The sequence below is a fragment of the Rhinolophus ferrumequinum genome, chromosome 5, assembly GCF_004115265.2.
Source record: "Rhinolophus ferrumequinum isolate MPI-CBG mRhiFer1 chromosome 5, mRhiFer1_v1.p, whole genome shotgun sequence".
Lineage (NCBI taxonomy): Eukaryota > Metazoa > Chordata > Mammalia > Chiroptera > Rhinolophidae > Rhinolophus > Rhinolophus ferrumequinum.
Window position 1 is genome coordinate 82,910,062 of NC_046288.1, and position 25,939 is coordinate 82,936,000.

The window sequence follows — 25,939 nt, forward strand, 5'->3', positions numbered from 1 at the left end:
CACCCACTCTGTGCCTCCACAGGGCTGGGAGCCCGACACAGGTGCCTGGGGAAGTCGCCCGTTCTCCAGCGGCAGTCTTCCTCCAGCTCCTGGTACCGCTCCCTCGGCCCCACTGCTTTTCATCTGGGGAGTCCTGCAGTCTGGGGCGGGTTCGAAGTCTGCAAAATGGGGCCCTGCTCTGGGCAGCTGCGACAGTGGCCCTTCTGGGGTGGAGGCCAACGGGGCAGGATAGAACCCTCCTCGTTTCAGGCGGTGCCTCGCCTGCACCCTGGGTGCTGGAGGCTGCCGGCGGCTGCAGAGGGGACCCCTGCTTTCTCCTTCGACCAGATCAGAGAAACCTTTCTTCCAACGCGGCGCGTGAAGCGCTCTTCACCCTCCCTCAGGCTCCCCCCGGACGTCGCCCTCCACCCCGGGCACCGTCCTCGGGTCTGCAGAGCGCTCCCCTCACATCCCGCACCACCTAAAACCTCACCCTCCTCTGCCATCTAGGTCCCTTTGTACAGGGAGGGACGCGCGCTCTCTTTTTGTTTCCCCTTTCCCAACACAGCCACGTACTAATGAAACGCTCTGGTCCCTGCCACCGCCCACTGCCTCCAAGAACCCCCTCCGAAACCCTTCACCATCCTTCAGCACCCCCAGGTCCGCGAGGCTGCAGAGAGGGCACTCTCCCTCCCACTTTTGGGGATCCCTCTATCCGTAGGATATCGCCCCTTTTTCGCTTCCATTCGCCTTGTGCCCGGGCCACCGCCCCAAGGTTGCGCAGCCCGCAGCACGTCCCGCCATCCCCGGCCTCCAACCCTGGGGTGCCCTCCGCTGCTGCTGCGGTCCCCCATCGGGGGCGCGCGCCCATCACCCTCCTCGCCCCCTCCCCTACCAGTTTGCGGCGCGGGGTCCCCGGGGAGCGCCCCCTCCCGCCCACCCCGCGCTCCTTTGTGCGCCGGGTGCGCGCTGCGTCAAGGCGGGGGCGCCACGGCCACACGCGCACACTCACCGGCGCACAATTAGCCCCGGGAGCGGCAGGAAGGGAGGCGGGAGGCGGGAGGGGGAGGGGGGGAGGGGGCCGCCGCCGCCGAGTCCAATCGCTCGCTCCCGCCGCGGCCGCGCGGCGCCGCCTCCGCCATTGCTGAGCGCAGAGCGGGGACGCGGAGGCTCGGAGCGCGTCGGAGCCCAGACCTGCCGGAACCGGGCGCGGGTGAGTGCGGGCGGCCGCGGGGCCCGGGCCGGCGCTGGGCCCTTCCCGCCGGGAGCGGGCTCCCGGGCGCTGGTCTCCCCGGGCGGGAGGGACGGGGGTCTCCGGGCGCAGCAGCGCCAGGACCGGGGACGCATCTAGACTGGCCGGGCCGGGGCGGCGCCCCCTCCCCTTCCTGCGGGGTCCCCTGCCTTTTCGTCCAGCGGGACCATAGTCTACAAAGACACGGCATCCCTTCCCACCCCGGGTCGTGACCACCGCGTCCTCACGATCCCTCCCGGGAGACGAGGAGGGGGCCGGCAAGTGGGGGACAGCAGGTGGGTCCTGCTCGCAGTGACTCCCGCCCGGCCCTCCCTCCGCAGGCGGCAGCCTCGGGTCTCCCGGAACGATGGTGAAGTTGGGGAACAATTTCGCGGAGAAGGGCACCAAGCAGGTGCTGTTGGAGGATGGCTTCGACACCATCCCCCTGATGACGCCCCTCGATGTCAATCAGCTGCAGTTCCCGCCCCCGGATAAGGTGAGAAGCCCCCGCATCTTCACCCTCCCCCCGCGCTGCCTGGTACGCACCCCAAAATCTCCAGAGGCGGCCGCAACAAAAGAAACCAGCCGCGTGCACTGGGGAGGTGAAGTGGGGGACGGCTCGGGGACCCTTCCCCCAAGGACAGCGTCCCCGCGCGGCATTCTGGATCGGGCCATCTGGAGGCCTGAGATGACAGCTCCACGCTGACAAGGTCCCCTCTTGATTTCCGTGGGAGCCTTGTCCGAGAGAGGTCCCTGGCCCCACAGCTGCCACCCCAGCCTTGCTCCTCCCTGCCCCACCGTACCAGGGCGCTCCGGGTCTGGGGTGAGTCCAGGCGCTGCTGCCCCTCCTGCCTTCGCAGGTGGTGCAGTTTCAGCCAGATGTGCCCCATTGCGGTGGGGAAGCCGGTCTCCTTGGCCAGATGGTCCCTCCTTAGGGGCTGAAATCCCCTCCTTAACCTCTCCACCTGCCCCTCCCAGGCAGGCGCTGCTGCAGGCTGTGTGCTTTTCCATCCAGCTTCCTGCCTCCTTTGTTCCTTTGTGAGATTTCCAAATCTGTGCCCCAGCCCCTCAGTGTTAGTATAACTGGGAACAGACATTCATCATTTCCCAAAGTGGGGAATTTAAAGAAGCCCCTCTTTTGTTGAATACAGCATCCAATCAAGTAGTTTGCATTCATCAGAGATAATATTTTCAGGAGTTAATAATTAAAAAGGTACATGTGGTGCTTAAAAGTCTAGACAATTGTATTGTAAAACTCAAACCTACGCTAATAAACTAGCATCCATTCTCACCACCTTGCTGCTTCTTAAAAACTACCCGGCCACCAGCCACGTGTAAGCACATTTTGTTCCCCGAACTGCTTTTGCATTTATTGTGTCATTTGGTCCCTGGTGAGGAGGTTCTGGCTCAGTTTTGGTGGTTTATTCCGGCATGTTGGTAATATCTGGCTGTGACAATGGGGGTATTCCTGTGGGTCCTTCCCTTCTAGAAGATTCCTTCGTGCCCTCGGGGGTCCTTTGAGAGGCTTACTCAGTCCTCCAGAGTGGGTTTGATCCCCCAGCTGTATTGTCTGTGTTGGGTAGGGGGGCAGGGGTGAGGCTGGCACAGGTGTTTCAGGTCAGGAAAGGAAGATCAGCTGGTCACACCTGTGCACCTGGGCCGTGGCAGAGCCTTTCAGGGACACTGATGGCCCAGAAGAGGCTTCTTCGCAGAAGGGGCGGGGCTGCCTGAGGCCTCCGCCTCGGAGTTCCTGTTCCCTGTCTCGTGTCACACATGCCCAGTTAGCACAGCCTGGCCCTGCTGCCCCCAGCTTACCCCTCCACTGCACCCCAAGAGTGGTGGTGACCTGTGTCAAGAACGCCGGTTCTGAGCCAGCACCTGTGTCAGGTGATCCCTTCCTCCCGTCTGACCCTCTTTCTCCCTCAGTCTGTTCTGTTCCAGGGCCATCTGGCACACAGTCGGCTTATATGAGGCAGGGTTTTAGGCAGGTAGGAAGTCCTGGCCAACCATCGGGGTTGTCCAGGAGTAGGGTAGGCAGCTCTGAAAGGTAATGAGCCTCCCGTCTCTGGGAGTGTTCAGACAAAGGAGGCAACTGGCAGGGATGCCCCAGAGGCAGGAATTCTAGCTGGGACCCAGGGCTGGACTCGAAGATTTCTGAGGTCACAGATGAGGAAACTGAGTCTCAGAGAGTTGATAGGACATGCCCAAGGTCACTCAGTTAAAGGCCACGGTCCTCCAGAATGCAGAAGCTTCTGGCAGGGTCTCCTCTCTGCCCTGCTAGAGCCAGACGTCTCTCAGGCAAGACCTGTCTGAACCCAAACAGCAGCAGCGTGCTGCTCACAGCCAGGGTTCAGTGAGGTGATATCACCTGTCTCAGGTGACACAGCGTCTGAGGGCTGATAACACAGGGTTGTCAGTAGAATCTGTTCTGAAGATGTGTACCAAGTGCTGAGCTTCTGGAGGAACAACAGAGCTGGCAGCAGTGGCAGGGCCAGTCTCACTGACATGTGTTAAATGCTTGTTAGGCATCAGACACTTGTCTGTGTGTTTCACAAGTTTAAATTCCTTTAGTGTGCTAACATTACGAGGTTACTCCCGTAATTACCCCATTTTACAGATGTGGAAATAGAGGCACAGAGAGTTTAAGGGACTTGCCCAAGGTCGCTTAGCCTGTTAGTGGCAGATGCAGACTGAACCCAGGCCGATGGAATACTGACCCGTCCCCACTGGGCTGAGGGTTCCGTGGATTCCCTCTCCGTCACAGTATCCCAGTGAGACAGTTCCAAGTTCCAAGGTGAGGACACAGGTTCTGAGTGGCCAAGTATGTGCTCAAGGTCACAAGTTAGTGAGGCACACTTGGGATTTGAGGATGGACAGCAGGGTGATGCCCAGGTGTTGCCCCGAGATGGGTGCCTCCCAGGGGAGGACACGTACACTGTCATCACACTAGGCATGCTACATGGAACCGACGGAGAGAGAAGGGAAGGCAAGAGTGTGGTTACAGGTTATGTGGCCCTTGGGATTGTTTCCTAGTGACAACTGGCATGGGCCACTTTCTTCCCCAGTTCTTCTCCCCAAGACTGGTCCCGGGGGCACAGCTCAGTCTGAGAGCCCCTCCAGCTGCCTGCCCGGGGGTGACAGCCCTGACTTCATGGGTTCTCCTTGTTCTGCCCTGGGTCCCACTGTCACAGAGAGTGGGTATCTCCCCCAAACTATGGAACTGTGGAACACAGTGAAGGGCATTGTCACGGGGGAAGGAGAACATGGGGGTGGCTGGTTCTCTCCACTCCAACAGCCGTGGCCCCTGCTCTGGGAGTGGGGCCTGGGGATATGAGACGAGTAAGCTCTGGACACTGCTCCTGAACACCTGCCTGTCCAGTGGGGACAGAAGTAAGCAGTCGCTGGCAGCAGGGTGTGGTGAGGGCAGTGATGGTGAGGGGAGACTGAGCATTGAGGGAGGAGGTTGGAAGGGGCGGGATAGGGGTTCATCTGAGGCTGGAGGGCAGGTTTCCTGGTTGGAAAACCATGTCCCACCTTCCAGTAGAGAGAGGAGGGCAGTAAGAGCAGGGAGAGCCTTTGGGGGCCGTTGTAGCGGGAGAGGTGGGTGGTGGAGGGCTGCAGACGGAGAGACCGACCCAAGATCAGTTCCCTTGAAGGCTGGCTGCCTGCTCCTTTCTAATGCTGGCGGGAAATAGTGCCCTTGAATCTTCCTGTTTCACCCGTGGCGCCATATAGAGACTTGTGCAAAACCAAACACACCCTCCTCCCACTGCCGGCCAGTGGAGGGCTCCGGGCGTGGAAGGAGCCCTGTGTCAGGAGTCGCACTCAGTCCTGGCAGCCCTGCCACCTGTGAGGCGTGTGGCCGTGGCGTTGGCCAATGAGCTGAACGTCTCTGCCCCTCAGTTACCACATGCCTTCCTACCCCGGGGCTGCTATCAGGATTATTGATGGGTAATTCATTTCTCTGGAAGGTTGCCAATAAGTGGTGGCTATTCTGATTGATTCTTTGTGTGAAATACTTCCTGGCAAAATGGTGACTTTGAACACGAGAGTTCCCACACGCATCCTCTTTGGGCAGATGTGTCTAAAGGCGTCTGGCCGTACCACTGACCAGACGTTTGCTTCTGTTTCCTGGACAAGGTGGTAGTGAAAACTAAGACCGCATATGAACCTGACCGCAAGAGACGCAAAGGACGCATTTCCAAGCTAGCCGAGTTCACCGTCAGCGTCACCGAGAGCATGTCCGAGAGGTTTAAGGTGAGTGGCCCCGGGGCGGGGTGCGTGCTGCTGGACCTCAGGAGGGGCCTGAGCTGCACAGGTGACCTGGGGAGTGACCGGGACAGGACGAGACACTGTTGATCTGGCCTGATCCCGGCCGTGCCAGACCACGGTGTGGTTTTAAAAAGTTCTTTATGTCTTTATCTTCCCAAATGATCACGTATTACTTAGTTTTAATAACAGGGAGGCCCCCACCCCTAAACTTTCTTTTAGATAAAGGTCATAAGTATAAGAAAAATCACTTCCCAAACATGCAAATCTCGACCTAACAGTTCCAGGAAGGAAGCGGACAACAGCAGAGGTCACTTGTTACACTTACTGCCTGCTGGACAGAGGTCAGCCCCGTACTCAGGCTCGCTCATCTAAGCCCCCTCCCTGCCAGGTCGGTACTGTCAGGATAACCCATTTAGCAGATGGGGAAGTTGAGGCACACAGAGGTCACAGCTAACGCGGCAGGGCCGGGATCCAGAGCCCGTGTGTTCAGCCTGTGTCCTTGCCGCCCCCTGACACCACGTGGACGTGGAGGGTGGGCTTGGCTGGCCCTCGGGACACGGGTTGCTGGACGCACTCACTTGGGGGAGGGAACCTTGCTCCCGATGGGTCTCCAGGGTGGAACAGCTGCTCAACAGGGTGAGTCCCAGCCAGGCCTGGGGGCCTCTGGGGGGGACACAACTGTGTTGGCAGAAGAACAAGTTAGGGTATTGATCTTCTGGAAACTCGCTCTTTGGGAAATGAGAGATGGTACAGAGTCGCCCTCATGCAGATTGAAATGGGTGATTGGGAGACATGAGGTGCCTCGGCTGGGTGTCTGGTCACCCCCACGGGGGCATGTGAGCACCTTGCTCAGGCCGGGGTACAGAGGCTCCCCCACCCATACAGCTTCAGCGTCCGAACTGCCTTTGCATGAGGCGTCCTGTTCCAACCCCGCAACAGCCCTCGGGATTGGTTGATAGACGAAAGCCAAGCCTGGGGAGGTGAGGGGTGATTGGGGAGGTCAGGGCGAGATCTGACCTTAAACCCTCCTGTCGCTCCACACAGCCTCACTGGGCTGGAGGGAAAACATGCAGGGCCTGCCTGGCACAGGGATCCCGTCAGAGTTGCAGCCCTGTGTGTCCGCGTGGTGGGGGGATTTCCTAGTGTTAGCTCATCTCATCCTCCCACAGCCCTCCTGGAGAGGTCGGTACTGTTAGTAAAGCCCACTGTACAGGTGGGGAAGTTGAGGCACACAGAGGGCTGCGGCCGTGGTTTCTGCTGGTAGTGTAAGGAGGGTGTATAGGCTGGGAGGCCCCCCTGACGGCTCCCGGCTTGGCAGCTCAGACATGCTGTGACGTCATGGCCGGAGCGGGTTGGATTGACCCGAGGTCAACGTCCCTCTCCCACTCTGGCCAGCCATCTTAGCTTCATCTGTTGCCACTCGCACAACCTGCCCCATCTGTGCCCTGGGATAGTGCCCTGAGTTTGTGTCCAGAAGTGACCTTGATTTCAAGGTCATGATAGCCATCATTCCCAAGGTGGGATAGCACCTGGATGTCTGAGTGTGTCCGGTTTCTCCTTCCTGATTTGACCTTTGCCCCTCCCCGCCCCGGCACGTTAGGTCACCACAGGATGGGGCACAGTGTGGCACTTGAATGGCTGTCCCTCCATCTGTTGAGTGTCCACGGGTGCCACGCTGGCTCCCACCGCCGGTGTCCTTCATTTGTGCTTTTCCCACATGCTCACCTGATGCAGGTCCCCAGGTCCCTTGTTTAAGGTATGGGTGACGCACATTGGCCACCAGGGCTCCCTGCAGCCATGGCTAGGCCTCTGTGGTTACCTGGCTCCTGTTGCCCAGAAGACCTCGGAAAACCCGCGGCCGTCGCAGGGGACCGGACTGTGGTGGCAGAATCCTGCCTCACCTGTGCTCGCACCTCCTGGGGATGTCAGGAGGGGATGTGTGCAGTTGGTGCTCCATAGGTGATGGCACTGCAGTGAGCCCATGTGCCCAGCCTTACACGCGAGGCCTGGCACGTTCACATGCTCAGCATCTCTGGTCTTAACGATTCATGGCCACCCTGAGGGGGGCGTCATTAGTCCCTTTTACTGATGAGGCTGTGGAGTCCCACTTGGTAACTGGGGGGCCGGGGTACTTCCCACGACTCCCTGCCTCTGAGGCCAGTGCCTGTCACCACACCTCCTGCCGCACACACATCTCCCCACGGGCCCACCGTCCAGCTCCCAGAACCAGCCCCCTTCCATCTCCTTCCGGTACCAGCTCAGAGATCACCTCCGCCATGAAGTCTCCGGGAATTAACCTGCCCTTCTGGTGTTTCCGCTGCCCTTTGTCCAGAGGCAGTACTAGGACCTGACGATTATGGGGTGCTCCGGGGAGCCAGACTCTGTCAAGCTGGTTAATGTTTATTACCTCATTTAATCCTTACAAAAACCTCACGTAGGGTGCACCATCATTATCTCCATTTTACAAGTGAGGGGAACCGAGGCAGGGCTTGACCCCGGAAGCTGGCCCTTGGCTGGTACACCTGCGGTCATGTGGCTTCTCCTGGAGGACAGGTCTGCATGGGGGCCCTCATCCCAGGCCACCCATTGCGTTGTTGATTGATCTGGGTCTAAGAATCCTTTTTGAAACCCAGCTGCACAGAACGCATGTGAGCATGATTCCCAGCAGCCGGCAGCTGCGCGGCGGGCCCACGTGTGAACATCATTCTTCTCTGTCTCACGGCGCCTTCCTCCTCAGGAGTCGCTCCTGGCCCCGCCTCCCTTCAGGTGTGAGGCCTATGGCCAGGAGGCCTGGCACGGTCCGGTGGGTGGGGCCTGTCTGCCTGAGTTAGTGACATGGGGGAGGGAACCGGGGCATATTGTCCCTTGTGTGAGACGGTGTCATGAAATGAAGGCTCAGGGACTCGTGGTGCAGACCTACTCAGCAGCCCCTTGGTGGCAGGCAGCGTACGAGCTCCCTCTCTGGTGCTGAGTACATGCACCATCCCAGCTTGACAGTGACCAGCCAGGCTGCTGGCATGCAGTGAGCGGGCACGTGGTGAGATGTCCAGGGTCTGCCTGTGGGACCCTCACTTGTTAAGTTCTGTGGCAGCTCCTGATGGGTATTAGCCCGTTACAGGTGTTACTTGTCAGTTCCACCCAGTGGGGCAGGTGACCCACCCAGGGTCACACAGTCAGGCAATGGCAGAGCGGGATCTGAACCTGGGCGGCCTGGCCAGCTTGACCGGAAGGCCCATAGGCTGGATGCGCACAGCTGAAAGACCTGCGTTCTGCCGGTACCTCTTGCTCGCCCTTCTGGAATGTTCTCTGACTGCACGCACACAATGTGGCGTCCCTCTGCTGTGTGTGGCGTCAGCTAGTCCAGGGCTGGGGGCTCTTTCTGAACACTAGGGTAGACCGTCTTCCTCCCCCTCTTGGTGACCGGGCAGCTTCCGTGTCTGTCCCCAGTCCAGCCATCTCCTCAGTTCTTTCCATCTCTGTGTGAGACTCTCAGGAATGAAGCTATATCTTTCGGCTGTTGAAGCAAGTAAATGTGTCACCCTTTGTCTCTAAATTGTGTGGTTCAGGAGCGAGGCGCCGGCTGGATGGCATCCTTGAGACGAGATGTCGTTCTGGATGTCACTCTGGTGATCACTGGGGGATTAATCTCTTGGCTACCAGGTTGCTAGGTTGGTTGCTAGGTAACAGCTGACTGGGGACAGGGTTTCGCAAGATTCGGCCACACTGGGATTTGCAGGATGAGTCACCCCATGACAGCCAAACATCCAGGCTTCCCAAGAGGTTAGTGTCAAGGAGGGCAGCCGTGGTTTCATTCTTTGGAGGAGTGTTTATGCCGAGAATAAACATATTTTCCTTGCGCATTTGGGCTCACCTATGCAGAGCGGCGTGTCGTGGTGACACTGGGGGTTGCTGCTTACCCTTGTCTCCCATCGTGGACAATGGAGGGCCTGTAATTGGGCAGAATAAAGGAAGGTCCCGTCTGAGAGCTGCAGACACCCCCGAAACCCCAGGCCCTCTCTCTGTGAGCTAAGGGTCTGGGTGGGCAAACTGCATTCCCTCACCCGTGCCATGTCGCCTTTGGGGCTTTTAGGAGATTCCAAGGTCGGCCTTGCATGTGAACGTTTCATGGTCCACACAGAGCTGGGAGAATGTCCTAGAAGAAGAGCCCATGTTTGTCTGAGTGGTCCCCGTTGTAGGCACACGATACTGTGTGGGGGTGTCCTTTTGCATCCTGTCACAAAGGAGTCTGTGGGTAGTTTGCGTCTTTTTCGCATGTCTTTAATGACCTTGAGCTTCCCATGCACCCATCTGTTTTCCACACTCGCCAGTAGTCCCCTGGTGTGTCTCAAGACGCATTTGTTAAATATTTATGAACAGCGACCGGCAGTGTCGCTCCTGGAGGTGCATTTGGACACCCCCAACCTTCAGCAGAGATCTTGGGGGATTTGGCCGCCTGGTTCTGTCCCAGTAGTAGAGGGGGGATTCATCCAGAATGGGGTGACAAGTAGTGGAATCATCTTGGGGGTGGGTGACTGTATGTTCACTCTTCTGTGGGTTACCTAAAAGGTGTCAGGATTCATCTTGTTTTCCCAATATGTGTGTGTGTTTTTTTAACTGCATTACTCAGCAGAAATGCACCTCTCACTTTCCCTTCCCCCGAGGGTGGGAAGACAGACACTGGAATGCGAATAACCCAGCCAGCACCGCCCCAGTGCCTGCTCGGCTCCGGGCTTCACGAGGGGGATTTCTTTCCATCTTAGTAACAGTCTTAAAGGTGGAGCTTGCTGTCCTGCTGTTGATGGTGGGAAATTAAGGTCAGAGAGGGTTAAGGAACAAACTCAAGGTCACCTAGCTGGCCAGGGGTTCGCACACACATCCATCCCACCCCAGCCCACCAAGCTGTGTCTTCCACACGAGCAGCTGTGTGGGATCCGTGCTGCTGACATCCTAGTTCCCACCCCAGATGGGCATGACCCCGGGAGGCCCCCAGCAGGAGAGGAGACCGCAGGCCAGAAAGAGCAGATGGGGACGCAGCAAATTCAAACGCCACTTGAGCCCCTCATCTACAAAAGGGGGTGATTCCGACTTCCCAGCTCACAGCGAACATTTAGAGAGCCTGGTACGTGGACCAGGGCCTTGTCAGTTGAGTGGCCATATACTTTACGGTCCAGACTGGGGACACTTCTGAGAGTGACAGTGGACGCTGCATGTGGGACAGGGGTGGTGTCTGTCAGCCTTACCGGCTCCTTGTAAAGGTCTGCCCCAAGGCCCATATCCTTTTTCTTATCCACTGCTGGCAGTTCTTTCTAGAAAACGCTCTGCAGACCCCTCTTGCCCCCGGGACAGGGCTGCTGTGGCTTGGGCTCACCGTGTCCTCAGAACCCCCGCCTCCTGCCCCCCTTTTTATTGTGGTAAAATATACATACCATAAAACTTGCCATTTTAACCTGTTCAGTTCACTGACATGACTGTATTTGCAATGTTGCCCAACCGTCACGTCTTCTAGTTCCAGAACATTGTCGTCACCCCAAGAAGAGACCCCTTGCCATCGGCGGTCGCTCCCGGTGTCCCCTCCCCCAGCCCTGAGCGGCCTACTCTCCAGTCTGCTTTCTGTGCCTGTGGCGTTCCCTGTTGTGTCATAGAAATGGAATCCTACAACCTCTGGTCCTTTGTGTCTGGCTTCTTTCACTCGGAATAATGTTTTCAGGGTTCATCCACGGCGGAGCGTGTGTCACTACGGCATTCCTTTTTACGGCTGAGTAATACTCCATAGCGGGGATGGGCCACATGGTGCTTCCCCGTCATCTGTCGGTGGACATTTGGGTGGTTTCCACCTTTTGGCTGCCGTGAACATTCAGGCGCACGTTTTTGTTTGAACACCTGTTTTCAGCTGTTTGGGGTGTATCCCCAGGAGTGGAATTGCTAGTACATGTGGTAATTTTATGTTTGCCAGATGGAGAAACTTCTGTTTTCCACAGAAGCTGCACCCGTTTCCGTTCTCACCAGCAATGGAGGCGGCTTCCAATTTCTCCACATCCTCACCAACACTTGTTTATGTTTTTCTTGCAGCCATTCTAGTGCTATCTCATTGTGGTTTCGATTTGCAGTTCCCTAGCGGCTAAGGACATTGAGCGCCTTTTCCTATGCCCGTTAGCCATTTGTGTATCTTTGGAGCACTGCCTAAGTCCTTTCCCATTTTTAACTGGGTTGTTTGTGTTGTTGTAAGAGTGCCTCATGTATTCTGGATACGAGGTCCTTACCTGATATATCATCTGCAGATAAATTCACCACTCTGGGGGTTGTCTTTTCACTTTCTCACTAGTGTTCTTCAATGCACAAAATTGTTCAATTTTGGTGGGTACAATTTATCTTTGTTTCTTTTGTTGCTTGTGCTTTTGGTGTCATATCTAAGATGCCATTGCCAAATCCAAGGTCATGAAGAGGTACCTCTCTTTTCTTAAGAGTTTTATGGCTCTAGCTTTTATACTTAGGTCTTTAATCCATTTTGAGTTAACTTTTGTGTGTGGTGTGAGGGCAGGGTCCAATTTCATTCTTTCGCATGTGGCCATCCAATTGTCCCAGCACCATTTATTAAGGAGACTGGTCTTGCCCGTTGAATGGTCTGGGCATCCTTGTTGAAAACCAGTTGACCACAGACACACGGTTTTATTTCTGGGCTCTCCATTCTACTTCATTGCTCTGTGTGGCCATTCTTAGGCCAGTACCACACTGTTTTGATTACTGTAGCTTTGTAATACATTTTGAAATTGGGGAGGTTGAGTCCTCCAACTCATGCTTCATTTTCAAGATTGCTTTGGCTATTCAGGAGCCCTTGCAATTTCCATTTCAGCAAAAAAGGTTGTTGGGCTTTGATACGGACCGCATCGAATGTGTCGATCAGGTTGGGACTTATTCCCATCTTAACAGAATTACGTCTTCAAACTCACGAACACAGGGTGTCTTTCCATTTATTCGGGTCTTCTTTAATTTCCTTCAGCAGCGTTTTACAGTTTGCAGTGCATGCGTTCTTTCACTTTTCACTGTAGGCAATAAACTGGGGTAATAGTAGTAATACTTGTGACTGTCACCGACTTAAATCACAGGTGTTTTGCTCTCACACCGCCGCTGTTGCCAAGATCTGGGGAAGTGTTTACCCTCGCCGTTCCTTAGAAATCACAGTATTTAGAAGATCTGGTTGTTTGGTGTGTTGATAAAGAAGCACATACGTATTAAATCACAGCTCTACATGTTGGTGATATTTTGATGATAGTATTTCAGTATAATTGGTCCTCTTTGCCGTCCTGTGTACAGTGTTTCATGCATTTTAAGCACGACTCTGAGAAGGATGCTATAGGCTTCACCTGGCTGCCACGGAGGTCCGTGGCACAGACCGAGTAGAAACCCTACACCAGACTCCCCCTAACCCACTGCTCCCACACACTGTGCCCGCAGCCGTGGGGTCTGGGCCACCGAGGGCCACATGCCCGAGGACATGCCGCAATGAGTACAATGAGTACAGATCCGTGTACCGTAGCTGTAATTTCATCCCGTTGTCTCCTGCCTGCAAGCTTTCATTGATAGCTACACAAAAGTCACGTAGATGTAGGAATAATGAAAAAGCAGCTCTAACACACACACGTAAATCGTGGCAAACACCTGTGCTTCAGCCTCTTGGCGACACCTCCCAGCGCTCTAAGCAACGCCCATTTGTCACAAAGGGGCAGCTGCCTCCTGGGATCCTGTAGTGCCCTGTCTGGGTTCCCACTTGCTGGTGGGGCACACAGGGGCCTTTGTCATCCGGTGTGTGTCCCGTGTGTCCCCTCTCCTGCAGGACCAGATGCTCCCCGACGCTGGCTGAATACATTGTGTCCTGTGACGCCTGAGCGCTTTGACACAGCGCTTTCTTTCTTGCTCTGAGAACACCCTCTCCCCACCTTGCCTTCCCGATGAGCTCCTCCTCTTTCAAGCCCCTGACCACCCCCCTCATGGAAGCCTCCCCAGCCAGTTAGGGGGTCGGCTGCGTTTCTGCCTCTCCTTTCACACTTTTCACCCTGGGTTGTGGTAAGTTGACGCCACTCGGCAGAGACCAGAGTTGACACGGGAGGGCCAAGGACACTCCAAGGTGGCCATTGTCAAATCTCCTAAGAGCGTCCGCTGGCCACTAGGGATTCCGTAGGTGGAGGAAGGCGGGGCCTTGGGGCCTGAGGCACTTTGGCCTTTGTGGGCCCCTTAAAAAACAAAACAAAACATTATCTTATGATGGCCTTGGTCTGAAGATGGATGTAATCCAGGCTGAATTCGTTATTACACCTTGATTCTATTTTTCTTTCTAGTTTTAAAACAAAATTAAAAACCATGTGCTTAGGTCACTAAAAGCATCAGAGGCCACAGCACTGGGCCTTGTGTGCGTAATAGAGACGTCAGCCCGGAAAGCAAGCCAGGCTTCTAGGCAAATACACTCGTCCAATCCGGGAGTCCCTGGGCCCACAGCCCCACCCTGGAGACGACAGGTGTGGGGTCAGGCACTGGCCAGCCATCCATCCAGGCTTTCCTGGCCTCCAGGGGTTTGTGGAGGGCATGGTCCCCCTGGGTCGCACCTCCTTCCCTTGTGTGATCATTTGCTTAATAAAACTCAGACAAAGGGTACCTCTGCCAACTGCATTTGTGTTCCATTGGGTGTAGACGCTCTGGGTCAGCTCTAGTACCGAGGGTTGCTCTGTAAGTACTCACTGGGAGATGACTGCCCGCCAGCTGCACCCATTCACTCACTCATTCATTCACTCATTCATTCATTCACCCCTCACTCATTCTCCATTCACTCACTCCCTCATTCACTACTCCTCACTCATTCACTCACTCTCATTCATTCATTCATTCACTCACTCATTCATTTACTCACGCAATCCTGATTCACTCCCTAAGCATTTGGGAGGAGCCTCTTCTCTGCCAGGTGTGTGGGCGTCTGCTCTGCCTACCTTGTGTGGGGAGATGGGCCTGATAGGACATGAAATCGTTTCCTGGAGCTGCTGTAACAAAGTACCACCAAAGGGGTGGCTTAAAACAACACACATTTCTTCTCTTAGAGTTCTGGAGGCCAGAGGTCCTAAGTCAGCGGTGCAGGCGGGGCTGCGCGCTCTGGGGGCCTTGTCCGGCTTCTGGAGCTGCACCCCTCACAGTCCTTGGCTACTGGCCTGTAGAATATTCCTAGTTTTTTGTGTTTTTTTTTGTGGGGGGGAGGTTCATGAAACTCTCCACACTGGGACACACTTTTATTTCACTTGAATTAGGACGCAGTAGATGCTGGGTTGTCTGGTGCACACACATGCTGTTGGTATGCAGAGAGGGTGGGAGGTTCCAGAGGCTTCCTGGAGCCAGGGGCCTGGCTGGGGCTTTGACGGGCAAGGAGGCAAGAAGGCCGCTCAGTCTGGTGTGTGGGGACAAGGGTGACGCAGAGAGAGAATGCCTTCAGCGGAGGCACATCGGTCCTGAGACCCCGAAAGAGCTCTGGTGTTAGGGGCTGTTAGTTTGCTCTGGCTGCCATGACAAAGTGCACCCGCTTCGACTGGGGGCTTCCCCGGCAGAAATCTATTCTCTCCCAGTTCTGGAGGCCAGAGGTTCAAGACCAAGGTGTGGGCAGGGCCAGGCTCCCTCTGAAACCTTAGGGGACCGTCCTTCCTCGCCTCCTCCTGGTTTCGGAGACTGGGGCGGGGTTTGCCAGCAAGCCTTAGTGTTCCTTGGCTTGTAGACACATCACTCCAGCGTCTGTCTTCAGGTGGCACTCTCCATGTGTGTGTCTCTGTGTCCAGATTTCCCCTTTTTATAAGGACACAGTCATACTTGATTTGGGTCCACCCTAATGACCTCATTTTATTTAATCACACCTGCAAAGACCCTATTTCCCAATAAGGTCACAGCCACAAGGACCAGGAGTTAGGACTTCTGGATTTTCAAGCAGGGGGGTGCACAATTCAACTCATAACGGGCCCAGCACATGGGGCTGACAACATGCTCTCAAATCCTTGATTTCTTGTCATTCTCCTGATAAATATGCGTGAGGCATTGTTCCCCTCTTCCGAGATGAGTTTCACAGGCAACTTGCTCAGTCCCACAGTTGGCAGGTGGCAGAGCTGAGATCCAATTTTGAGCCAGTTGGGGATCTTTCTGGAAAGGCCTGTGGTTCTCTCCTCCGACCATGGGAACCAGAGGGGGACACCATGCCACCAGGTGAACTGCAAGCCCACATTTCTTTTCCCACAAGAGGGCATTTCCCAGGTCTGAGCAGACTCGGGGGCCCAGAAGAAGCCCAAGGTTTGCAGAGGTGTTGGGGCAAGAGAGGCCTCTGCCATGTCAGCTGCCTCCTGCGGACTCTCCATGGATTTATTTCTTTGCCCTTCTCACTCGACTATTCTGGGGACTGTCACTTTCTCATTTCTCGGTTCTGTGAGCTCTTCTGTCCTCAGGCCCTGGGAATCCTGGACGAAAGGCCCAGGACAGATTCCAAGAGGAGAGCCCCAAGGAAGTGTTTCCCCACAGCCCTGCGGACAGAGCTGGGGGTTATTTTCAAATCTAAACGGCTGGGGAGCTCTGAACCAAATTCTGATGAGGCTTTCAAATTCAGGGGACAGGTTTAAGAATGCCCCATCTCTCGACTTGAAATCATACTTTAAAAAAAAATTGAGCTATAATTGACAGATAGCATTATATTAGTTTTAGATGTGTAACATAATGAGTCAATATTTGTATATATTGTGAAATTATCGGCACGATAAGTCTAGTTAACATCCGTTGATGGACATTTAGGTTGCTTCTGTATCTTGACTACCACAAGCAATAAGGCAGTGAACATGGTATGTGCTGGATCTTTTTGAGTTAGTGTTTTCATTTCCTTTGGGTATATACCCAGGAGTGGAATTGCTGGGTCGTATGGTAGTTCCATTTTTAATTTTTTAAAAATTAAATCTCCATATTGTTTTCCATAGTGGCCGCGTCACCTCCTTGGTTAAATTTATTCCTTTTGGATGCAATTGTAAATGGGTTAGTTTTCTTCATTTCTCTTTCTGATAGTTTGTTGTTAGTGTATAGAACTGCAACAGATTTTTGTATATTGATTTTGTGTCCTGCGACTTGACTGAATTTGTTGGTAAGTTCTAACAGTTTTTTGGTGGAGTCTTTAGGGTTTTCTATATATGTCATCTGCAAATAGTATTAGTTTTATTTCTTCCTTTCCAATTTGGCTTTTATTTTTCTTGCCTAATTGCTTGTGACTTCAATACTGTCTTGACTAGAAGTGGTGAGAGTGGGCACCCTTGTCTTGTTCCTGATCTTAGAGGAAGAGCTTTCAGCGTTTCTCCGTTGAGTATGATGTTAGCTGTGGGCTTATCATAGATGGCCTTTGTCATCTGAGGTTTGTTTCCTCTGTACCCACTTCGTGGAGAGTTTTTATTTATTTTTTAACCATAAGTGGATGTTGCATTTTGTCAAATGCTTTTCTGCATCTATTGAGATGATTGTTTCATTTTTATCCTTCGTTTTGTTAATGTAGCTTGTCACTTTGATTGATTGGTGGCTGTTGAACCATCCTTGTATCCCTGGAATGAACCCCACTTGACCACGGTGTGTGATCCTTTTGATGTGCTGTTGAATTCAGTTTGCTAATATTTTGTTGAGGTTACAGTCTAACAGCTCCTTAACGTGTTGTGTGCCATGGGCCTCTTCTTGGAATAACGTTTTGAAATGCCCAAAGTAAAGTACAAAGGGCTTTGAAGGAGGCCGCTTATATTAAGTACAGCTCTCCTGACAGCCCCCCCGGGGAGGCAGTCCTGCTGTTCTAGTGCGGAGCGAGCCCCTGGGGGCTGCCAGCAGGTAGCTGGGTCCCAGGCAGGGAAGATTGGGGTGAGTGTCAGTGGGAGTGAGTGTGGGTGGGACAGGGTGACAGGCTTGGGGGAGGCTGTGCAGCCTGGGCTGAGAGCCCAGCTTTGCATCTGCCAGCTGTGCGACCTGAGGGAGTGGTGGAATGACAGTGGTGACAGCTACGGCAATAAGAGCAAACGCTTCCTTCCATAGCACTCACCACTCACTAGCCCTGGGAGCTGGGTCCCCTCACAGCCATTGGCAAGTGGGATCCTGGGCCCAGAGGAGCGGAGTGACTTGTCCAGAGCCTGGCTGCAGGGGCTGCATGGCGGCCTCGCCCCTCCCGGGCCCTGGGCAGCAAGGTTGCTGCTCCTGTTGGAAAGCCCTTCACCTGTTCCAGCCGCTCCCGCAGGGGCCACCGCCTCCTCCCCTTCCTGGCTGATTCGACCTCCTTCGTCACCCAGCTCCGCTCTCAACTCCCTCTGCAGTCTCCCTGGGGCCAGGCGGTTGAGAGTGGTCCTTGCCACCAGAACCCAGATGGTGTCTTCCCCGTGGGTGCTTTGGACCCCGAGGCAGCCGTGGCTCCATCCATCCTGACATGGCCCGGTGTCAGGCACAGGCTCCATATGCAGTACAGGTTGTCCAGACAGACTGGAGCTTCTCTGACTCTTAGGGGTCACAGGAAGGGACAAGGAGGGCTGGGAGATAGAGGTGTGACGGGGACCAAAAGGATGGAGAGATGGGTAGGAAGGGCCTCAGCAGAGGCGACTCAGAGATTTCTCGCTTGCCTGGGAGTCTGAGGGGCTGTCCCCTGGGTGAGGGGACACAGAGGGCCTGGTGTGGTCCAGGCTGTAGTGAGTATGAGCTGGGGGAGTTATGGGGGTTGGACATGGGGCTTTGAAACTGGGTGGGTGTGGCCAGTGGCCAGGGTGGCCCTGTACGGAGGAGGGAGAGAACAGCAGGCTGGGCTGGGAGAGTCTGGGTGTTGAGCTGGCCTGGAGCACGGGGGGCAGGGAAGGAGGGCCCCCTGGGCTGGGCTGGCCCTGGCCTGGTTCCCCATAGCCAGGACGCAGCTGGGGCCAGGTCTGAAGCCTGGAGGTTCAGACCCTGGGGAGCGGAGGCAGGGCACAGGCACAGTGATGCGATGGACACTCGCTGTGGTGGTCACGATTCTTTACCCAGCGCATTCCTCCTTCACAGCCTCACTGGGGAACCGTCATCCTGTGTCACGGGCGAGGGGACTGTGGCTAGAGGTTCATGGCCTTCCAGGGTTGGGGAACTTAGACCCCAGTGCTCGTGCCTAAGCTGGGTGTAAGGGTGCATGGGGTTCCCAGAGGGCAGGAGAGTTACCTCCAGTCCCCAACAGGGCTGGCATCCTGCCTTCCGGTGAACGTGCTGTGCAGTTTACACACACTCCCTTACATCTATCTTCCCATGTCGCCCAGGATCCTGGCTGTAGACGCTCTGTCTTCCTTTTGCAGATGGGGACTGGGGGCTCTGAGAGGCCATGTAGGAGCTGAGGCCCCGCAGTATCGGGGGGACCTGAGTTCAGGGTGAGGCTCGCGCACTTTGCTTGAGGGGCTCCCCAGATGAGCTCAGGGCTTGCCCCCAGCCTCTCTGCAGCCTCAGGAAGCAGCAGGGCTCCCCACACCTGGTGGCTGGGGACTATGTGTGGCAGGAGCTCACCTGGCCCTTCGAAGAGAGGTGGGGAGTGAGTGGCTACTGTTTGTCAGCCCTGCCCTGTGCTGGCTTCTGGGGCCCCGCTGCCTGTCTTCTTCCTTCCCCTTTTCAGGAGCCTAAAAACTGTCCCTGTGCTCTCCCAGGCCAGGGGTGGTGGGGGCATGTCCGTGGGGAGGCGCTCGCCTCTGGACCTGCCATGCATTTGCAGGCCCTTTTGGCCTCTGGACATGCTCTCGCCCCTGCCAGGTGGCCCCCAGTAGTCCAGTGAGCACCTTCAGGCCCAGATCCACTGTCATTTTGTCCCCCATGCCCCACGTCTTCCAGCTGGGGTGGGACCTCCCACTTCTGTGCCCTTCTCACATGCAGTCTTGCATTCATCTGCAAATGTTAGCTGAGCACATACTATGTGCCAGTCAGCATATACTGCGCTGGGCACTCAGGTGAAGAAAGCCGAACCCCTGTGCTCACGGAGACTGTCCTCTGGGGAGGGGACGGACACTAACGGAGCACATAGGATACTGTCGAGGGCGGGGGTGATGGAGGCCCGGGAGGCCAGCCTTTCCTGCTCAGCTGGTCGTAGCTCAAGGGCAGGGCCGGTGTCCAGGTCTCAGGAGATGTTTGTGGAACAGCTGATTAGCCGGTGGCTGCTGCGTCACCTTGGTGACTGGCGGCAGTCAGACGGGCAAACCGTCAATCACGTGTCTAAGTGTCCATGAGGCTTGATTAGGTCTGTACCCTGAGCTCTCTGTTAAGGGTCTGGCATACTAAAAATGCCTAATTTATAAAAGGTGACATGAGGATGTAGTGAAAACGGAAATGGTACGAAAGTCCAGTGAACAGCGATGCTGCTGACCGCTCATCCCCGGGGGCCTCCCGGGCTGTTTCTGCGCCTCCTGACGTGCGCATGCGTGCTGACGTGCACGAGCGCGTCTCGCTGCCCGGGTTCAGCGACCCTGACGCCCCCGCCTCTGCCTGCAGGTTTCGGTGCTGGTCTTCATCGCCCTGGCCTTCCTCACCTGTGTCATCTTCCTGGTCGTCTACAAGGTGTACAAGTATGAACGCCTCTGTCCCGATGGCTTCATCCTCAAGGTAAAGCCCCTCCCCCACCCCGGGACGCCTTTGCACCTTGTGTCTCGCTTGCCCTCGCAGCACCTGAGGGACAGGCACTCGCGCAGCCATAACCCAGGCCGGCGAGGACGGTTCTTGGGAAAGGTTCCTGTGGAAGGTCCTGGTGGGAGCAGGGGAGGGAGGCAGAGGGGCAGGGGCGTGGCGGGACCTGTGGGAGGGGACGGCAGGCCCCACGCGCCCCTGGGGGACGGACAGCGCGAGTACTATGGGCCACATGAAAGGGGCAGGCACGCCAGGGAGGCTGCCCAAGGCCACGCGGGGATCTGGGAGCGGGGCCAGCACACAAACCGCCCTCCTTACTGCGTGTCCCCCGCTCGTGGATGCTCCCTGCTGATGGCTGCCTTGTTCCACAAGGCTGCACGTGGCACACAGCACAGCAGACGCCGGGAGGCAATGAGGAAAATGAAGGGGAGTGGGGAGATGCGGGCGAGGAGGGGAGGCCGGGAGGAAGGCAAGCTCCGGGTGGACTTGCCCCCGTCCCCGTCCACCCGGCTCTGGGCACCTCGCCTGGTTCTGAGCTTTCCAGAACCAGTGTGAAGAGGAAACACCATCATTTCCAGGGTTTGGTGTTACTGATGTCACAGCAGGAAAGCCCCATTGTCTGGCACTGAGCATGTGCAAGGACAGGCTTGATTTGTCATCTGTCACTGGTGGCTTTGGTCTGGATGTCACTGATGTGAGGATGTGGGGCCCTCGCCAAGTTAGCAGGTGAGGCTGGGATCCGCGTTCCTAACCCGCCTCCTCGGACAGGTACTTAGGGCTCCCACGAGGCAGCTTTCTGCACCCTGCCTGTATGTGCGCGTGCGCTGGCGTTCCGTGCCTGTGCCTGCCACGTGCGGGTCGCTGCTGCTGTCCCGGGTGCTGGAATATGGCAGGAGCCAATCAGGCAAAGAGACTGCCTTTGTGAAGCTCCCTGACATTCTCAAAAGCAGCTTGAAGTCATTGTGTACTGAGTTACAGGGTTATAAGCACTGGGAAATGGGAAAGCAAAGCTGGATGGGCGCTGCAGCTTCTAGAAGGGAGGTTGGATTCCAGGAGCAAGGCTCATGGGAAGCCTGTGCGGAGCCTGCAGGGATCCGGGGAAATGCATCCAGGCAGAGAGACCCCCCACCGTTTAACAAGCCGCTGTCCACATCCTGGGCTGGCAGTGCCCCCGTTGCCACAAGTTTTACATTTGGGTGTTCCTTGTAGACTTTGTGGCCACGCGTTCTTTCTCTTGGTGGGGCACACACCTGAGGGGGACTGAGTAGCCAGACGCCCATGTGCCAGGGGCGCTGGGGTGCATGCTCTCGGATTACCTCACCGGTCTGATTATCATTTGTTTCTGGCTGAGGGAAGGCACAGGGAGGGTCAGTGACCTCCCCAAGCCCACCCACAGGTGATGTGCAGTTCTCTGTAGATTCCATCTCCATGATGGCCGGAAGGGGGCTGGGTCGCAGCTTCCAGTGGAGCCCCCCGCCCTGCCCCATCTTCATCTGCGCCCCAGGGTGCCTGCCAGCATTTTCTTGCAGCCTCTCTGTGGGCTGCACCCTAACATCTGTGCTGCTCCCTGGCCTGGGCACCTGGAGCTGAGTCACTTGCTGGCCAGCAGGTGTCAGCTGTCTCAGGTTGTCTTGCAGGACCCTGGGCTGGCAAGTGGCAGGTAGAGAGGACAGAGTGAAGGGCAGGTGGCAGTGCAGGCTGGGGCCAACAGAGCCTTCCCTGGACTGGCCAGAAGGCGGTGATCAGATTCAAGGGACTGTCTGCCTCTGCAGTGCCCAGGCTTCCCAACGCCCTGGCCTGGCTGGGGTCAGGACGCTGATGGGCTGCGTATTGTCACTGTGCAGCATTGGGCGTGTCCTGGCTTCTTACCTGTTACTGCACCTTGACTGTAGTTCTCACGGCAACCTGGGAGGTGTGACTCATTAGCCCCATTTTAAAGATGAGGAACTGAGGCGCAGAGACACCATGAACTCTAGGGAACTCAGCTGGTAACATGGGGCTGTCTGCAAAGCTGAGCTTTTTCTACCAGCTCTCACCCACTGAAACACTGGGTGAAGAACACTGCATGCCTCTGTCATTTCCTTCTGGAAATAGCTCTTTGTGCTCATGGAGGGGCTGGCAGGTATTTCTACCCGTATATTTCAGGGTTCAGTGAGCTGGGACGGAGAACCAATTCTCCGCTGAGGGGCTGAGGGAAAGCAGGAGTTTATTACTTTCCATTTCCCTCTTCAGTAAAGCCGTGGCAGCGAGTCACTCATGTCTGGGTAACTATAGCAACCCAGACAGGAAAACAGCCAGGGCAGCACCACAGGCCCTGGCTGGAGGGACAGAGGTGTGGGGGTGCTGCCAGGATCCACTTACTTACAAAGCTCTGCAAGATCCCAGAGTTCTAAGCCTCCTTCCCACCAAACCATGTCCCGTCCTGCATCTGCCCACGTCTCCCCTGACCCAGTAGCGATGAAATCCAAGCCTGCGGGCCAGGTGCTGGGCCAGGCTGGACACTGTCACATCTGGACTGACAAGGAGAGGCAGCCTTGGCCCCAGACCCCTGACAAGCTCATGAGAGCTGTGCACAGGTCTCTGGGCAAAATGCCCAGGCAACAGAATTTCACACGTAACCTCAGGGGCTTCCCAGGTTCTGTGGGCTACAGGGACAGTCTCTTCCTTATTAGGGGCTAGCTGCTCGGGACAGTGCCCTGCACTCAGTGTGCCCTCTTGAGGTCCTCAGTGACCTCTTGCTGCATCCTGGCTCACAAGGTCACGCTCCCCACAGGCCCTTGCAGGTTGTGCTGCCACTCACTCTCGAGCCACTGGCCTTCCTCAGGCCCCTGCCCCCAGGCCTGTCTCCTTCGCCTCGAGGCTGCCCCACACCAAGGCCTGCCAGGGAGCCGGCGCACAGGACGCCTTTCTGACTTCCCTTCCTCCCTTGTGTGAATGTGTGCTTTCTGGTGGACAGGTGAAAGGTTTCGTTGTTTTCTAGATTTAAAATAAATGACAAGTAGCGTAAGGTCTTTAATGAAGTAGGAAGGCCAGCGGCCTGTTACACACATGCCCTGGGAGCCAAGCAGCACCGTCACGCCTTGTTAAAGATGGATGCTAGGGTGGCTTCTCAGGCCAGGCGGTCACTTGGCTGCGCGCCGAGGGCAGCACGCACGCCTGCTTTGCTGAGCCAGGGCAGGCGCTCAGTGGACACCTGCGGGGTGGTCACTGCAGACATGGTCCCCCCCACCCTGCATCACGCGCACGCTCACTGGCTTCTCGTCTTGCAGAACGCCCAGTGCATCCCCGACGGCCTGGCGGCCTACTACGCGGAGCAGGACACGCGCTCCCCGGATAAGTTCTACGCCATCGTGAACCACTACAACCTGGCCAAGCAGAGCATCACCCGCTCGGTGTCGCCCTGGATGTCAGTTCTGTCGGAAGAGAAGCTGTCAGAGCAGGAGACTGAAGCTGCTGAGAAATCAGCTTAGCGAGATGGGCAGGTTCCTCACAGGGTGTCACCCGAAGGTAACAAAGGGACTTTGAGGGACATTTCATTAAATATAATTACTGATAATTTAGAGGTTACTCATTTATGGTGCAACTGCTTCTGTTTGCTAATGCTGCTTTGCAAATAAAACTTGCTGCAGACCACCCATGGGCATAAAGGCAGGTGTGTATCAGCATTGCTTCAAGAGCGCTGACACCACTTTTCATGGTAAGGAATCTTAATTTAGCTGCATTACTGGGATTTGTTGGATGCTGTGGAAAATAAATTTACACTGGATATGCAAGGGGTTTGGACTTGAGATGATAATGCATTTGTGGTTGCTGTGTGCAGACCTTACGCCCTAGCCGTATCTAGAATGATCCCTGCTTTGCTCAGAGCGAGCTGCACTCCACTCCCCCCCGTCAGACGGTAACAGTGCCGAGCCCGGGACGCCCTGCCGTGGGCGGTGCAGAGAAGGGAGGACAGATGCCACCAGCTCACTGCCAGGCGAGTGCATGTCGACTGTGTCACGGCACGTGAGGTGAGGGGACTCTGGAAAGAGCTGACCTCGGCCCTGAGCTGCAGAAGCCCTTCTCCTGTGGGTGGTCTGTCTGCTCTGGGACATGCTGAACCGGAACGAGCCCCTGGCCCTTCTGTTCACGTCTGTTATGAATAAATTTGCACCAATGGCCCTATTAGCAAGTTAGGTTTTAAAAAATTGGCAGGGTGGGAAAAGTGAAAATGTAATTGTTGGTAAGCCAAGGCTACTTTAGTTTTAATTTTGTGAAACAGATGTGACTCCTTTGATGTAAGAAGCGGGCAGGAAAGGCTGGGGGGGAGGGGTTGGTGTGGTACCCCACAAGTCCAATTATGACATTTCAACTCACAATCTTTGTAAGAAAATTGTTTCAACCTGAATCTTGACATTAAAGTATATGTTTACAAAATTGCCAGTTAGATAAACTAAGTGTGTAAGACGATTAAATAGAACAAAGATATTCAGACATTTTCTTCCATGTTATTTGAATGTGTTGTTTCTGGTGGATGTGTCAAAAGTTTTACTGTTTTTTAGTAGATCCAAAATAAATGACAAATAGTGCAAGATCTGTTTTGAACAAGCATGCTGCTCACGGCCAATTCCATTCCCGTTTTCTGAAATGTACTTCCAAAGCAAACTGCATTCTTATCAAGGGTGTTTGGAAACAGTGGCCACGACCGCAGGGCAGGGGGTGTGTGGCGTGGGGTCAGGTGCAGCGAAGCAAGGGAAGCATAGGGAGCACTAACTATTCCCCAAAGACTTCCTGCACAGATAGCTTTCAGTGGTGCCGAGGCAAGCCCGTTCGTGTCTGCCAGTAGACATGTAGTTTATTGACTGTCAGTTCATTCACATTTTCACTCTGCAAATAACACAGGGGTCCCCGTTGCTGTCCAACACTGTAACACGCATGTCATAGGAGCCGTCTGCACCGGCACTGAGGTGGCCCTTGGGACACCGGGACGCTTCCTGCACAGATATGGCTCCAGGTGCCTCATGCTTGCAGGTACAAACAGGCGTTCCCGTTTTATTTCCTAGAAGGTCAGATGCACAGGCCCAGAGCCGCAAAATGGGGCCCATTTTCCTTCTCTGAACAAAAGCTCCTTGGGCCCCAGAGGCAGGAAGTCAGGCTTCCCGGCCCCCTGCCCGCCCTGTCAGGACAAAGTGTTGGGGTAGTGGTTCTGGGAGGAGCAGGCCGGCTGGTCCCACACTTCTTCCCGACAGGAGGCAGGCAGGCAGGCAGGCGGCTGCTGGATTTCTGAACTTGTACCCAGCGACATGTTAAGTGGCTGTCATGTATTTATTAGGTTAACAAGGCAAAGGTGAGCTTGCCACAATACAGAGCGGGTCTCAGTAGGCTCAGGCAGGGAAGAAGCCTTTGGGAACAATCATCTGTGCTGAGGGGTTCTCACCCCAGGAGGGAAGGTCGTGCCTCCTTCAAGCCCAGAGGCAGCTGGGGGAGCTGCCTCAGGACTGCTGCACAGGCCACTCTCAATTGTGTCCATTGTTTTCCTTTTGCTCCTCAGTGGTCTGGGCGTCCCTTCTGTGAGCTTATCGGTCTGCCGCCCCCCTCCCCCCTCTCCCCAGTGGCTCTGTGGTCAGACCTGGCCCTGACCGTGCTCCGGCGACAGCCCCGGGGCAGCTAGCTGTCGTACCAGTCGAGGAAGAGCAGGGAGAAGGAGCACATGACCAGGAAGAACAGCACCCACACTCGGAAGCCCGCGTTGTTTTTGATGGCCTGGAGGATGGGAGAACAGACGTTTTCACCCTCCACGGCCCCCCGACGGCGCCCCCACCAGGCTGCACCTGCGTG

General features: G+C 55.7%; 2 protein-coding genes across 4 annotated transcripts in view; one reads left to right on the forward strand and one right to left on the reverse strand.

Moving 5' to 3' along the window:
* The first annotated feature begins 1,043 nt into the window (after positions 1 to 1,043).
* On the forward strand, positions 1,044 to 24,710 carry NSG1 (neuronal vesicle trafficking associated 1). Its single transcript, XM_033105599.1, has 5 exons — positions 1,044 to 1,192; positions 1,552 to 1,706; positions 5,351 to 5,467; positions 19,991 to 20,101; positions 23,392 to 24,710. Exons 2-5 carry the CDS (start codon positions 1,578 to 1,580, stop codon positions 23,590 to 23,592), a joined length of 558 nt encoding a protein of 185 aa, XP_032961490.1. The 5' UTR covers positions 1,044 to 1,192; positions 1,552 to 1,577; the 3' UTR covers positions 23,593 to 24,710.
* The window catches only part of STX18 (syntaxin 18), a 107,557-nt gene continuing 105,491 nt past the window's right edge, over positions 23,874 to 25,939 (reverse strand). For all 3 annotated transcript variants that reach the window (XM_033105598.1, XM_033105596.1, XM_033105597.1), the window contains exon 11: positions 23,874 to 25,864. In XM_033105598.1, coding sequence (XP_032961489.1) covers positions 25,769 to 25,864 — 96 coding nt within the window. In that variant the 3' untranslated portion in view covers positions 23,874 to 25,768. The remainder of the gene's footprint in view (positions 25,865 to 25,939) is intronic.

Excerpts from the sequence above, each read along its gene's own strand:
- NSG1 (XM_033105599.1), top strand. The coding sequence starts at position 1,578 with ATGGTGAAGTTGGGGAACAATTTCGCGGAGAAGGGCACCAAGCAGGTG. Across the intron at positions 5,468-19,990 it reads GCATGTCCGAGAGGTTTAAG|GTTTCGGTGCTGGTCTTCAT; the intron begins GTGAGTGGCCCC and ends CTCTGCCTGCAG. Across the intron at positions 20,102-23,391 it reads CCGATGGCTTCATCCTCAAG|AACGCCCAGTGCATCCCCGA; the intron begins GTAAAGCCCCTC and ends CTCGTCTTGCAG.